The sequence below is a fragment of the Amblyraja radiata genome, chromosome 17, assembly GCF_010909765.2.
Source record: "Amblyraja radiata isolate CabotCenter1 chromosome 17, sAmbRad1.1.pri, whole genome shotgun sequence".
Classification (NCBI taxonomy): domain Eukaryota; kingdom Metazoa; phylum Chordata; class Chondrichthyes; order Rajiformes; family Rajidae; genus Amblyraja; species Amblyraja radiata.
The window spans coordinates 23029304-23044357 of NC_045972.1; the positions used below are offsets into that span (position 1 = coordinate 23029304).

Below are 15054 nucleotides of genomic sequence, written 5' to 3' on the forward strand. Positions count from 1 at the left end.
CTCCCTCCCCCCCCCCCCTCCCCCCCCCAGTCACTCACCGTACACCGGCCCAGCTGCTGGATCCGCGCCTCCATTGTCGCCGCCGCTCGGGGTCAGTCAGATCAGGACCAGACGGCGCAGAGTCGACGTCACCGCACTGCGGCGCGGCATTCGGACGTCAGAGAGCGCGGCCTGCGCCCCCCGGCGGTGACGGAGATCGGTGCAGGGAGAGTGTCAGGGGGTGGGGGGGAGGGGGGTCAGAGAAAGGGACGAGGAGGGGGGGTCAGGAAGTGGGATACACAGCAAAGGTTTACACAAGTTAGACACAAAATGCTGAAGTAATTCAGGCAGCATCTCCGGATAGATGGAATGAGTGACGTTTCGGGTCGAGACCCTTCTTCAGAATCCGACGATCAAAATTTACTCACACTACACTCGTCTAATTCATTAACACGGCTCCATTGAGACAGTAATAAAAGATGCAATGTCAACAGTTTGTAGAGTGAATGGTTCAATGGTACACGACTGAATGGTTCAATGATGCAGGAGTCAACTGGTACAAGAGTGAATGGTTCAAGTGTCAGCGGTTCAAGAGCCAATGGTTTTAGAGACAATGTTACAAGTCAATGGTTCAAGGGTCAATGATTCAACATGACAATAAAGTACCATTGATCTACTATCTTACACTCTTTTGACTGCTGCCATCAGGGTGGAGGTACAAAAGCATTTGGTTCAGGAACAACTATTCACCTAGGACCCTCAGGTTCTTAACAGTGCTGCACAACACAAACATTGCCTTGGCATTACAACACCGCAGACCACCTCTGACACCATTTAGTTTCTGGTTATATTTGGCACTAATATTTTGGGTTTTTTTTGCAGTCTTTCCTTCCATTATCTTGTTGGGTATGTATAATTCATATTTTTGTGTTAACCGAATCGATGATGTTACTGTAAGCAAGATTTTCATTGTACCTCTGCCTCATTTTCAGTCTCAACCCAAAATGTCACCCATTCCACCTCTCCAGAGGTGATCCCTGTCCCATTGAGTTACTCCAGCATTTTGTGCCTATCATCATTTTCCTTGCGACAATAAATTTGACTTAACAATACCCTGTACCATCAGAATGACCGAGAAAGGTTTCATTAATAAATGCACTCTAAGTGTAGACACTCCCATCTGACCGGATAACACACGAGCAACCAGTCAAGTCACTTTTGTTCTGTTGTATGGTTTTATTGCAGATGCATTTATTTCTGTTCATTAACATACTTTAATAAAAATAATACATTATTAGTTCACAATTCTATACCGACATCGAAATAGCATACATGATCAAAAATGTACTACGGAGGTACATAATGGCATTACTTTGGTGCGTTCCTAATTTGAATGCTCAGTGTGCAATATTCAATGGAAACAGAATCATAGCGTGCGATGTCTCATTAAAAAGTGGGTCTGCGCGTGGAAGCATTTGAGCAGTTTAAATACATGCAGTGATATAGAACATGCTGATGAATATTACACCCTCTACAAATATTTCTAAAAGGCAGCTAAAGTAACAAAGCAACATTAGCAAAGGGAATAGAACGATGTACAATTGTTTATACCAAGGAACTGTGAATACTGGTTTATACCAAAGACACACACACACACAAAGTGCTGGAGTAATTCATCGAGTTAGGCACCATCTCTGGAGAACATGGCTAGGTGACACTTTGAGGGTGCCGACCTAAAACGTCACCTGTCCACATTATCCAGGGACAATGCCTGACCCGCTGAATTACTCCAGCATTTGGCATACAAGCGTTTCCTGGGTTGGAGGGGATTTACAGTTGTGTAATGATTCATAACATTTGTTTGGTACGGATTCATGATGCTTCTGTCTTTTAGTTTAGTTTAGTGAAACAGGCCATTCGGCCCACTGAGTCCACACTGACCATCAATCACCCATTCACACTTGTTTTATGTTTTCCAACTTTCTCATCCACTCCCTGGACACCAGGGATTTATTAACCTACAAACCCACAGAACGTTGGGATATGGGAGGAAACTGGAGCACCCGGTGGAAACACATGCAGTCATGGGGAGAACATGCAAACTCCACACCTACAGCACCCGAGGTCAGGATCAAACCCGGTCTCTGGCGCTGTGGGGCAGCAGCTCTATCAACTGCACCACTGTGCCATCACCCTCTCATGTATTTCCTGAAGCACTTCATGGTTCAAGTGCTGTGGATGCCCTATCGCCAATGGGCAAATCCCAGCAGCGGATTCATGCACAGCAAGTTCCCACAAACAGCAATGTTTCACCTTTCATGGGGACAAAGGATCAAGATCAGATAAGTCCCTCACGTCTCATCCAACGCGTCACCACGGCAACTTTTCAGCTAGGATTCAGTATGTGTTTCTGGATGTGATGTGCATCCTCAAAAATATGCAAATTGAGTTTAGGTTTCAGTTAAATACGACAGCACAGGGCTGCTCAGCGGTAGAGTTGCTGTCTACAGCATCAGACCCAGGTTTGATCCTGACCACCAGTGCTGTCTGTACGGAGATTGTACGTTGTCATTGTGACCATGTGGGTTTTCTCTGGGTGCTCCGGTTTCCTCCCATATTCCAAATACCTGCAGGTTTGTAGATTAATTGGGTTCAGTAAAATTGTAAATTTTCTCTAGTGTGTAGGATAGTGCGAGTGTACGAGGTGATCGCTGGCCAACACGGACTCGGTGGGCCAAAAAGCCTATTTCCATGCTGTATCTCTACAGACTAATGTAAAGTCTGTCTGATATCAGTGACTTCCTGTGAAAATTACACATTCACATTTTTTAGGAGGTTCTGTTCTCTTACCATTCCTTGTAAATCTTCTCTGCACCTTGCCCAGTCGAGGAACCTTGATTCTTTGGTTAAGCATCATTCTTTGCATTGATGTTGCTTTCAGTAAGATCAGCAAGAACACCTAAACCATGCTTGAAATTTGCACATTGGTTGTGACACCAAAACAGAAGCAATGCTTTATTTGGCATATTTAGTCTGGAGTGTTACAGCAGAGAAGTAGGCCCTTCGACCCAATGAGTCTATGTTGACCGTTAACCACTAATCCTACATCAACCCATTTTTAATTCCCCCTAGATATTCATCAACTCCTCCCAGAACCTACCACTCTGCTACCCAGCAGGGACAATTTGCAATGGCCAATGTTGGGGAAATGCTGAACTTCGTAAGCTTTCTAAGGAAATAGAGGCATGGGTGTGCTTTCATGGCCATTGCTTCGATATGGCTAGTCCAGATCAAATTGCTGGTGATATTTACTCCCAAGAACTTGAAACTATCAACCATCTCCACTTTGCGCCATCAATGGAAACTGGGGTACGTGTACTGCTTTGTTCCCTCAGGTCAATCACAATCTCCATTGTCTTGCTGACATTGAGAGAAAGATTGTCGTCTTGGCACCAGGTTACAATATTCTAAATTTCTTCTCACGGCAGGCAATGAATCTCTGGAACTCTGCTCCTAAGAATGGTTGAAGCAGTTCATTAGATATATTTAAGGTGACGATGGGCAAAGGTTTGGAATTGAGGGTTATGGGGATCTGGCACAGATGTTGAGGCCAGCATAGACCGGCCATGATCACATTAAATGGCTGGGCAGGCTTGAGGTCCCTGTTGGCCAATTTCTGTCCCCATTTTCCTGTGTTCTATGTTGAAAGGAGTCTTCATGTTGGAAAAGTTGATGATGGATTGGACATACATGGGAATAGACAATCAAGGATCCAAACTGGTTGGAGATACAGTTTTGGCTCTGGGAATGAGATTAGTTTAGTTTCAGGTAGACACAAAATGCTGGAGTAACACAGGCAGCATCTCTGGAAAGAAGGAATGGGTGACATTTTGGGTTGAAACCCTTCTTCAGACTGTTTAGTTTTGTTTAGCGATACAACATGGAAACAGGCCTTTCGGCCCACGCCGACCAGCAAGCCCCGTACACTAGCACTATCCTACACACTAGGGACAACTTTTACCGAACCCAAATTAACCTACAAACCTGTACGACCTTGGCGTGTGGGAGGAAACCAGAGCACCTGGGGAAAACCCATGTGGTCACAGGGAGAAAATATAAACCCCATACAGACAGCGCCCGTAGTCAGGATTGAACCCGGGTCCTGATGCTGTAAGGCAGCAACATCCACCGCCACTTGCCTCCAGTAACCTCGGCCCATCGTTCCCCACGCACAGGCAACATTTTAAATACAAAAATATTTCTTGCTCTTTCTCACCACTTCCAGAAGGGCCAAAGAAAAGTTTTTTTTACAGGATGTTTGAAATATAAAACTTTAAGCCATTTCCCTCAGACACAATACAAAAATAGTGAAATAATCTGAATTATTTGCAGCTATGTACATCTTCAGATGGAACATTTTGCCCACATTCATTGCCGATAAATAAATTGATTGGGAGGGTGAGGACATTGAGGATTCTACAGTGATCGATTCTCCACCAGAATCTTCCCGTTATTGCGAGGAAATCCATCCTTTCTTCAGACTTTGTACTTCTGTCGGCCTTTATCACTGATCACACAAATGTGCTGTGTAAAAAGATGAGAAGAAAGGTCAATGACAGTGGCATGTCTTTCTTTGTTCAGCAAGCTAAAGTTAACTTTAAAATGTCAACTGGAATTGGTCATATTTATCTATTAGTCGGAGTCTCATTTCTTCAAGGCGTGCTATGTCCATCATATTCCTAATCCACATTTTAACAGTTGGTATGGTTGTATTTTTCAAAATTTAAGTATCAATTTCTTTCCAATTATTAACCCATAATTAAAAAAAAAACATTTTGGTCTTTATTTAAATTGGTATCTTCTCCTATTATTCCAAATATAATCCATTCCATTTTGGGTTCTATTCTTGACTTGAAGAGCTTTATAAATATATCAAATATATCACTCCAAAATTTATTCAACTTTGTACATCCTACAAATGAATGTGTTATATTAGCGTTTTGAAGCAAACATTTATCGCATCTGGGAGAGACGTTTGGATAAAATTTATTAATATATAGATAAATATGACCAATTCTTAAGGAGTTGGTCTCCTTTCATCGACTTTTTGGAATCATGTGATGCAGCGGTACCATAAGGATTGCTGATTTCAGTTCATGACGTGGATAGATCTACATCTCCGAATATAGATTTGAAAATTTTTCTTTTAAGGGGCCTTCTCTTCTATTTCTACTTTCCACCTTTTCTTTTTTCATTTTTATTTTTTATATACACACTTCACATTTTTCTACTCTCTACCATCTATTTTTCCACTCTTTCCCCTTTCTATTGTTTTCTTTTTCTTGTCTTGCTTACTTCCTTCTCATAACATAAAACCAGAGGTTGTACATGGAATGGATTACGGTATGACATAGTTGGCACCTAAAATTAGGTGCCACTGTATTGTTTTGTATTGTATTAACTTCTAATAAAATAAACAAAAAAAAAAAAAAAATGTCAACTGGAAACCTACAAGTTGGTGATCAAGGGCCTCTTTCCGTGCTGTACCTCTAAACTAAACAATTACTGTAAATTAGATCCCAGGAATGATTGGGTTAACATATGATGAATGTTTGATGGCACTGGGCCTGTACACGCTGGAGTTTAGAAGAATAAGGGGGAGACCTCATTGAAATCTACCGAATAGTGAAATGCCAGAATAGAGTAAATGTGGAGAGGATGTTTCCACGAGGATGTTTCCTGGGAAAGTCTAGGACCAGTGGCTATAGCCTCAGAATAAAAGGATGTCCCTTTAGAAAGGAGATGGAGGAATTTATTTAGGTTTAGGAGGGTTTTATTTAGGAGGGTGGTGAATCTGTACAATTTATAGCCACAGAAAGCTGTGAAGGCCATCAATGGATATTTTTAAAGTGGAGATTGACAGATTCTTGCTTCATAAGGCCATCGGGAGGAGGCAGAACAATGGGGTTGAGAGGGAAAGATAGATCAGCCAAAATTGAATGGCAGTGTAGACGCGATGGACCGAATGACCTAATTCTGCTCCTATCTATCTATATAATATTAAAACTCTGTGGCTGCTGGCTGGCTGTGTTTTTGCCTGACTTGTGGTTGCCAGCCTGTGGGTGCCAGCCTTTGATTTGTTGCTACGCCAACACCAGACCCACAAACGCCCATATTTATTCCATTTCGATAGAGATTTCACTTTTCATTCCAAATATCCACTCCTGATTAAATTGTGTTGTGTTTATGTACACATTTTTAATAAAATCCTTCTCCCCCCCCCCCCCCGCACTCACTCATTTTGTCGCCTCCTGCTGGCCAGCGACCATAACGGCTGCTGGCGCCCCCCTCTCGCCTCAAAGACACCATTTAAAAACAGCCGCACTGCTGAGTCCTGAACGGCTTGAGTTGGATGACCACGTCTCCCGTGGGGGCTATGGGTAGGGAACGGCTGCGTTGGGGGAGCAGACTCAACGGGTCTGCACTTGGTCTAGTAACTTATGAAATCAACAGTGCAGAAATCAACAGAGCGACTGAGTTGTGCAGCTGGTAGAGCTGATGCCTCACAGCACCAGAGATGCAGGTTCAATCCTGTAGAATGTGTGTGGAGTTTGCACGTTCTGCCTGTGACTAGAGCACCCAGAGGAAACTCATGGTGCATAGAATTGCAAACTCCACACAGACTGCGCCCGAGGTAAGGATCGAATCCCGGTCTCTGGCGCTGTGAGGTTGCAGCTCCAACAGCTGCGACACCGAGATCTTCAATGAAGATCTGTTAAAGAAATGACTTTACCATCCGTAATTGTTCAGGAATGTAACCAATTCGCAATGGACAGCTGACGGAAAATTAGTAGTAATAAAAAGGAACTGCAGATGCTGGTTTATACCAAAGATAGATACAAATGCTGGAGTAACTCAGCGGGTCAGGCAGCATCTCTGGCATAAAGGGAAAAGGTGACGTTTTGAGTTGGGACCCTACTTTGTAGCACTGGGTACTTACGTTCAAATCCCGGAAATGTTCATTGTAATCAAGGGCATATCCCACCACAAACCTATCTGGAATTTCAAATCCTACAACTGCAAAGAAAGAAAAATTAACACAAGATGATTCACTGATGCATTTTTCATCGCCAAAGATGACTTTGTTCAAATCTATTCGCAGTTCATTGCATGCACCCTGATAAATATTTACTCCACCATCTTCCCACCAGAGCATTCAATGGGTGGAGCCGAATGAACAACTAGAACCAGTTTACACTTGCAGAAAGGAGCAGAGACAGAGGATGTAGACTTAAGATCATTGCAAAATAGGATAAAGGCGACACAAAATTTTTTTTACAAGCAATTAAAGTTGTTTTGTTTAAAGATACAGCATGAAAACAGGCCCTTTGGCCCACCGTGTCTACGTTGACCATTGATCTCCCATTCACGCTGGTTCTGTTATCCCACTTTCTCATCATACCAGGGGCAATTTAAAGAGGGTCAATTAACACAAAACTGCACATCTTTAGGATGTGGGAGAAAACGGGAGCAAACCCACACAGGCGCAGGGAGAACATGCAAACTCCAGGTAGACAACACTGAGGTCAGGATCGAACTCCACACAGGTTAAAACTCATCTCTTCAATATCGCAAGTGGCAGTCAAGATCTAGAAAATGCTCACTGAGTAACCAATCAAGATGGGATTAAGATGTAATTTGTGTGATCATTGCAGGATTATGCGAAAAGAGCTCAGAAATAGGTAAACTTCCAAAAATCTCAGCCGTGCCCTATAATTCCCCAGAGATATCTGAAAGAGGAGGCTCTGCTACGGGCGCACAGTAGCTCAGCTGGTAGAGCCACTGCCTCAGGGACCTGGGTTCAATCCTGACTTTGGATGCTATCTGCGTGGAATCTGCATGTTCTCCCTGTGACCGCGTAGGTTTCCTCCCACATCCCAAATACGTGCAGGTTTGTAGGTTAATTGGGCTCTATAAACTGTCCCTTGTGTAGGAAATGACCGAGAAAGTGGGGTAACATAGAACTAGTGTGAACAGGTAATCGATGGTCAGTGTGGAATCTGTGGGCCGAAGAGCCTGTTTCCATGCCGTTTCTCGAAACTATAATTGCTGGATGTATAGGTTTAAGATAAAGGATGAGGTTTGAAGAGGATCTGAGAACTGTTTAATCCACAGGTTAAAACTGAACTCCTCACTATGAAACACATGTGTATTATGTTCTCCAATTTTAATCCTAAAATTATTAATATATTTCCTAGATGCTCAAGTTTCCTCCCACATTTCAAAGGTATGCTGGCTGGTCGGTCGATTTGCTTTGGGACATTACCCGTAATCTTTGGAGCGGGTACCAGTATGGAACTGATGTGCAACGATGCTGGGAACTATATTCTGCACTCTATCTTTCCCTTTGCTCTACTTATTGTACAGGTCCACCACTGATTTTCCCGCTCCCTTGGTTTATCCATTTTGCTGGATCAACAGAGGTCACGGCCTTAGGAGGGCCGACATAACGGCCCACAAAGTTGGGGCGGACGTCAGCTACGGGAATGGATATGCCAGCTCCGGCTGGGCCGGAGTTCCAGAGCCTCAGCCGCAGGGTGCAAATTCGACCCCCCGATTGGTACGGAAGTCCCAATAAGGTAGAGATCAGCCGCTTCACCCCGCCTAGGCGCTACATTTTTGGCGGGATATGCGGTGCGGGGGGTGGGTGGGGGGTGGAGGGGGAGATAATCCAGAAACACTCCAGAACCAAGGGTGCCAGAAAATTGGTTCTGGATCTGTAGCAGAGAACGGAAATGCTGAGACTCAATGGACCAAATGGCATCCTTATAGAAATGAAAAAGCAAGAGATCAAAGGGGTTTTGAGAGGAGTGAGAGTTCCCTAAATCTCAATTTATTTTCTCTAGGTAGTCATCTAAGAAACCAGTCAGAGTTAGACAGGCTACCCCTGACCCCCACCCACCCACCCACTGGGTGTAACTAATGACATCAAACAAGTTAATCTAAAACAAGCAGAAGGTGAATGGGTGCCACACCGTTTGTGGTGTATTATCCAAATAAAGGCACAGCCGCACTTACAGTCAGGTCTGTATCCTGAGCTCCGAGGTGTCCGTTTCAACAATAAGCTGTAGAGAGATTAAACAGAAAGCCGTTTAACTCCAGAAATGTTGTGCATATACTCAATAAGCAAAGTTGGAAATTGATGAGGGAGCCAAAATGCTGGAGTAACTCAGCTCGTCAGGCAGCATCTCTGGAGAAAAGGAATAAGTGACGTTTACCATTCAGACCCAAGAAACTGATGAACGCGAGTATAGAAGTTCGGAAGTCATGTTGTAGTTATACAAGGTTTTGGTGACGCCACACTTAGAGTATTGTGTTCAGTTCTGGGCACAATATTAGAGGAAAGATATTGTTAAGGTTGAAGAGAAGATTTACAAGGATGAGGCCATGGCTCGAGTTCTGAGCTCTTGAGAGACGTTGAGCAGGCTGGGACTCTTTGTTCTCTGGAGTGTAGGAGGATGAGGGGTGAATTTATAGAGGAACATAAAATCATGAGAGGAATAAATTGGGTAGACGCACAGAGTCTCTTGCCCAGAGTGAAGGAATCGGGAACCAGAGGGCATAGGTTTAAGGTGAAGGGGGAAAGATTTGATAGGAATCTGAGGGGAACCTTTTTCACGCAAAGGGAGGTGGGTGTAAGGAAAGAGCTGCCGGAGGAGGTAGTTGAGGCAGGGACTATCGCAAGAGACCATGGCACTGAGCGGCATATCTGGAAAAAAGTGGACGAGATGAGAAGAAACTATTTTCACTCTTAAGGGGAGTCAGGAGGAATGGTTAGCAAGGTGTAAAAATGACACTGAGGGCTTTCAGGGGTCAAATAAAAACAGAAAAATGCTGGAATTACTCAGTAGGTCAGGCAGTATCTGTGGAAGGGGAAGCAGAGTTAACATTTCAGGTCAATGGGCCATTGTTAGAACCGGGAAACAGATGTACAAGGTACTTTCAAATTGTAGAGGTGTCATCGAACCTGGGACTTTGGTTCAGTGTGAGACAGTACCACTAGCTGCAGCGCCACCGATCTCTCAGAGAACAAGACATGATGGAAACAGACAGACCTGTGGGGTGAGGCAACATCATATCAGCCATTTACTTCGGCAAAGAGAGGGAAAGGACTGGCAGCTTAAGTTCCAGGATATGGGTGCTACAGCAGAGATAGAGGTGGGGGTGAGGAAGGAGTGTTGCTTTATTGATTAAGGAGAATGTCATGTAGTCCAAGATAACATTATTGATGGACCGTCCTGTGAGGCTACATGGGTGGAGTTCAGAAATAAAAAGGGGATGATCACTATGTTGGGAGTGTACTGCAAGACCCAAAATAGTCAATGGGAATTAGAAGAGCAAATTAAATAAAATCTACTATCATAACATTAAAAAGCCATTTGGACAGGTACATGGATAGAAAAGGTTTAGGATGATATATAGGCCAAAGGTGGGCAGGTGGGACTAGTTTAGATGGGGCATCTTGGTTAGCATGGGCAGGTTGGGCCAACAGGCCTGTTTCCATGCTGTATGTCTCTATGCCTTATTGAAGAGTGATGCAGGGTCAACAAGCCACATAGCTTCCTCCTGCTTCTTAATTTCTCCATCTTCACCCGAGTCAGGTGATGCTGGTACAAGTGTACGACTGCACTCCTACCTTGCCACTTTGACCATTTGGGGCTTGTGGCCCTCCAGAAGTTTAAGAAGCTTCTTCATCGTTCTCCCAGTTTCTACAATGTCCTGGAGGGGGAAAACAACACATGGCATAGGTTTATTCCCACATTAGAGGTCTGTTCGCAAGCTAGAGGTAATAACACAATGGTGATGTGATAGAGAGAAGGCACGTGGGGTATCATTCCAGACATCTACAGCTATTGGTAATGTACATCCATCGCCATTGTCTCAACTTCACCTTTACCCCTGGCCCTCTCCCTAGTCTGGCCGCGGTGCTCCCCCCAGCCTGGTCCCAGCGCTCCTCCCTAGTCTGATCCTGGTCCTCCCTCACACCTGCCACAGGGTTTAAAGCCCCTTGATGGGTTTTGTAAAGCTCGGATTCTTGATTAGTACAGGTGTCAGAGGTTATGGGGAGAAGGCAGGAGAATGGGGTTAGGAGGGAAAGATAGATCACCCATGATTGAATGGCGGAGTAGACTTGATTGGCCGAATGGCCTAATTCTACTCCTATTCCTTATGACCTTATTCAGGAGGCAGAGACAAAGGTGAAGTTACTTTGTATAAACTAACTTTAAATGACTGAACATGAGGGGCATTTAAAATTGATGATTTGATCCATAAGCTGTGAGCGGTGGGAAGAGTCAGACCCTTTTGAATTTGGGATAACTTGCACGGACAGGAAGGGATAAAGTTCCGTAAATTTGGTCCCGAGTTAAATACCCTACGATTGATGAATTGTACACGCCGTATAATTAATCGTCCCCCGAGGACCAGAGGGAGCATTTGAGAGCGGACACAAGGGAAAGGGCCAGTAAGAGGCCAAGGGTGAGTTGGGCTGCTGGAGTTGCGAGGTGACAAAGGCTGAAGGTGGCCAGGTGAGGAGACGATCTTTGGACAAGCTTGGGTCTCGCCTGGATCGGGTGCCGTTCCAGAATACCGAGCGTGTGGACCGGACTGGATTTTCAAAATGGCGTCAAAACCTGGCGACCCTTGCATGTGGTCTCAGTGGACTATTTCTAAACTCTTTGTATTTAAGGGGATTGTGCTTATGTATGGCAATACTTTACTGAACTGCATGCAGTAAAAAGCTTTTCACTGGAGATCGGTACAGGTGACAATAATAAACTAAACTAAAACTAAACTAATCCTTCCAGTGAGACCAGGATTACTATAAAGCAATCCAAATGATAAAGAACAGCACAGTACACAGGGAAAATTAAAATACGTGACTTACTTCAACGATCAAGATGTTCTGTGTCATGTGTCATGTGTCGGCAGATGGAAGATGGAAGAGGGGGGAGAAATAAAAGTGATTTTATTTCATTCACTTTGCAATGGTGTTTTATTATTATTAATGTTTAGTGTTTTCTGAGTCACTCGTAACTGTCACTGTATGCCATGTTGTTACTTGTGGGCGGAGCACCAAGGCAAATTCCTTGTATGTGAATACTTGGCCAATAAACGTACTTACTTACTTAAATATAACATTATCAGCTTACACAATCTGTATACAAAACAATGCGAGCTGGATGCAGGCTTTGGGTCTTTGTTTTTGTTAATCAAGGACGAGTCTCACCCCAGGCATTCCCTCTTCTCTCCTCTCCCATCAGGCAAAAGGTACAGTTGTGTAAAAACGCACACCTCCAGATTCTTCCCAGCTGTTATCAGGCAATGGAACTATCCTATCAAAACTAGAGAGTGGTCTTGAGCTACTATCCAGCCATAGAAGGATTCAGTTTGGTAACTTGTGTAATGAAGAGAGATACATGGACCATTAACCATTCAATGGAAAGGTAATGGTTCGTAAAATCTGTTCTATAAAGGGATGAAGTGAGAGAACCTCATCTGAAAGAGACAGATCTGAAGATCGCATGAATTAATGTCTATACATGATTCAGGAAGAAATGCAGATTTGGAATAAACAATTGCAACAATTCATTTGAATGGAATGTCTTCAAAAAATTTCAGGGGAAAGAAATGTTGTGCAGCCTTAGCTGAGGCAATGGCCAATTAATCTCCCAATCCATAAATCTTTTGGATGTGGCAGGAAACTAGAGCATCAAGAAAAAAAACTATGCAATCAGAGGGAGAACATGAGGTCAGGACTAAACCCTTGTGCATGGCACCATGAGGCAGTGGAGCTGCCATTTAATTATTAAACTGAATGTTATCTTGTTGGAGTAAAGTGATCAGCAAAACTGGTTTTACCGTCATGTTGTATTAGGTCTATCCAAACCCTCCTAGTTTTAACTGGTACACACAGACAATACTGGATGCTTTGATGACACCATTGCTGCAGTTATGGGAGCATTGTACCAACCTTTCCAGCCAATGTAGACAGGTCATCTCCACCAATAACTTTCACTTCTTCTACAGTTTGATCATTCTGTACAATAGACAACAAAACAGTGACAATCATAGGATCATACAGCACGGAAACAGGCCCTTTGTCCCAACTTGCCCACGCCAACCAAAATGCCCCATTTACACTAGTCGCACCTGCCTGCATTTGGCCCTAATCTATTTAAACCTTCCCAATCCACATACCTGTCGAAATGTATTTTTATACTAGACCAAGTGCAGACCCGTTGGGTCTGTTCCCCCAATGTGCGGTTGTGGGGGGGAGGCGGCATGCCGCGTCACACACACTAACTATCCCCCCCCCCCCCGCACTCACGCTAATTACCCCCTTGATATTATATTAATATTATTAATTTGCTCCTTTTACCCCATAACCACCCTATCTACTGTCGCATAGCCCCCAACTTGCAGTCACATCTAAGGGGGGGGGGGGGAGGGGTGGGTGGGGGGGTAGAGAGTGAGGGCAGAGACACAGAGAGAGGGGCAAGAGGGAGACGGGGTGGCGAGGAGGAGAAGAGGGAGGGTGGGTGAGAGGGGAAAGGTGGGCGTGGAGGGGAGGAGAGAGAGAGAGGGTGTGAGTGAGGGTGAGAGTGGGGGGGAGAGGTGAGGGGAGGGGGGAGAGGTGAGGGGAGGGGGGGAGAGGGATGAGGTGGAGTTTGGACTTGCTTGTCTTTTGGAGAGGTGAGGGGAGGGGGGGATAGTGAGGGTAGGGGGGGAGAAGGGTGAGGTGGAGGGGAGGGGCGGGGGAGAGGTTGAGGGGAGGGGAGATGGTGGGGAGCAGGGAGGGTGGAGGGAAGGGGGTGTTGGGGTGCTTGTGCGAGGGGATGGGGGGTTTGGTTGTAGGGATGGGAGGGGGGAGGGTGATGGGAGGGAGGAGGGGGAGAGGGGTGGGGAGAAGGAGGGGGGAGAGGAAGGAGGGGATGGAGGGCCCGCTGGGGAGGGAGGGGGCGGGGAGGGGAGGGAGGGGGGGGAGGGGAGGAGGGAGAGGACGGGGGAGGAAAAAACGATGGGAGGAGAAGGAGAGACGACGGGGGGGGGGAGGATGGGGGGTGCGGAGGAGGGGGGGCGGGAGAGGCAGGGGGGGGAGGGAGGGGAGGAGAGAGGCGCGGGGCGGGAGAGGAGGGGGGGGAGAGGAGGGGGGGGGGAGGAGAGGGGGGGAGAGGGGGGGGGGGAGAGGAGGGGGGGAGAGGAGGGGGGGAGGAGGAGGGGGGGTGGGGAGGGGAGGGGGGGGGAGGGGAGAGAGGGAGGGGGGGGGGAGGGAGGGGGGGGAGCGAGGGGGGGGGCGGGACGAGAGGACGGGGGCGGGTGGATCTGCGAGGAGACATGAGAGGAGAAGAGGGGGGGACGAGAGGGAAGAAGGGGGGGAGAGGAGAGGGGTGGCGGGGGAGGGAGGGGGGGGAGGAGAGGGGGGGGAGGAGAGGGGGGGGAGGCGAGGGGGGGGAGGACAGAGCGGGGGGAGGACGGAGGGGGGGGGACGGAAGAGGGGGGGGGAGGAGAGGGGGCGGGGAGGCTGAGGGGGGGCGGAGGGAGGCGGGGGGGAGACGAGGGGGGGGAGGAGAGGGGGGGGAGAGGGGGGGAGGGAGAGGGGGGGGGGAGGAGAGGGGGGGAGGAAGGAGGGGGGGAGGAGAGGGGGGTGGATAGAGGATGGAGCGGGGGGGGGAGGAGAGGGGGGAGAGAGAGGGGGGAGGAGACGCGAGGGGGGGAGGGAGGAGGGGGGGAGGCAGGAGGGCGGGGAGGTTGGGGGGGGGAGGAGAGGGGGGGGGAGGAGAGGGGGGGGAGGAGAGGGGGGGGGAGGAGAGGGGGGGGAGGAGAGGGGGGGGAGGAGAGGGGGGGGAGGAGAGGGGGGGGGAGGAGAAGGGACGGGGGGAGGAGATGGGGGGGGGAGGAGAGGGGGGGAGGAGAGGGCTGGGGGGAGGAGAGGGGGGGAGAGGAGAGGTGGGGGAGGGAGAGGGGGGGGACGGAGAGGGGGGGGGAGGAGAGGGGGGGAGGAGAGGGGGGGGA

The 15054-nt window shown here is 47.1% G+C and overlaps 2 protein-coding genes across 4 annotated transcripts in view; both read right to left on the reverse strand.

The window, feature by feature from the left end:
- bola3 (bolA family member 3) overlaps window positions 1–130 on the reverse strand; it is a 25428-nt gene extending 25298 nt beyond the window's left edge. For both annotated transcript variants that reach the window (XR_004414502.1, XM_033035859.1), the window contains exon 1: window positions 39–130. Coding sequence is in view for 1 of the 2 variants with exons in the window: in XM_033035859.1 (XP_032891750.1) it covers window positions 39–74 (36 nt within the window). In the remaining variant the exon portion in view is untranslated. The remainder of the gene's footprint in view (window positions 1–38) is intronic.
- Window positions 131–4055: 3925 nt separating this feature from the next.
- Window positions 4056–15054, reverse strand: part of LOC116982588 (hypoxanthine-guanine phosphoribosyltransferase-like) — a 29601-nt gene continuing 18602 nt past the window's right edge. For both annotated transcript variants that reach the window (XM_033035862.1, XM_033035861.1), the window contains 6 exons: window positions 13013–13078; window positions 11927–11944; window positions 10676–10758; window positions 9058–9104; window positions 6980–7056; window positions 4056–4563 (listed from right to left, as the gene is read on the reverse strand). In XM_033035862.1, the coding sequence (XP_032891753.1) occupies window positions 4516–4563; window positions 6980–7056; window positions 9058–9104; window positions 10676–10758; window positions 11927–11944; window positions 13013–13078 (339 nt within the window). In that variant the 3' untranslated portion in view covers window positions 4056–4515. The remainder of the gene's footprint in view (window positions 4564–6979; window positions 7057–9057; window positions 9105–10675; window positions 10759–11926; window positions 11945–13012; window positions 13079–15054) is intronic.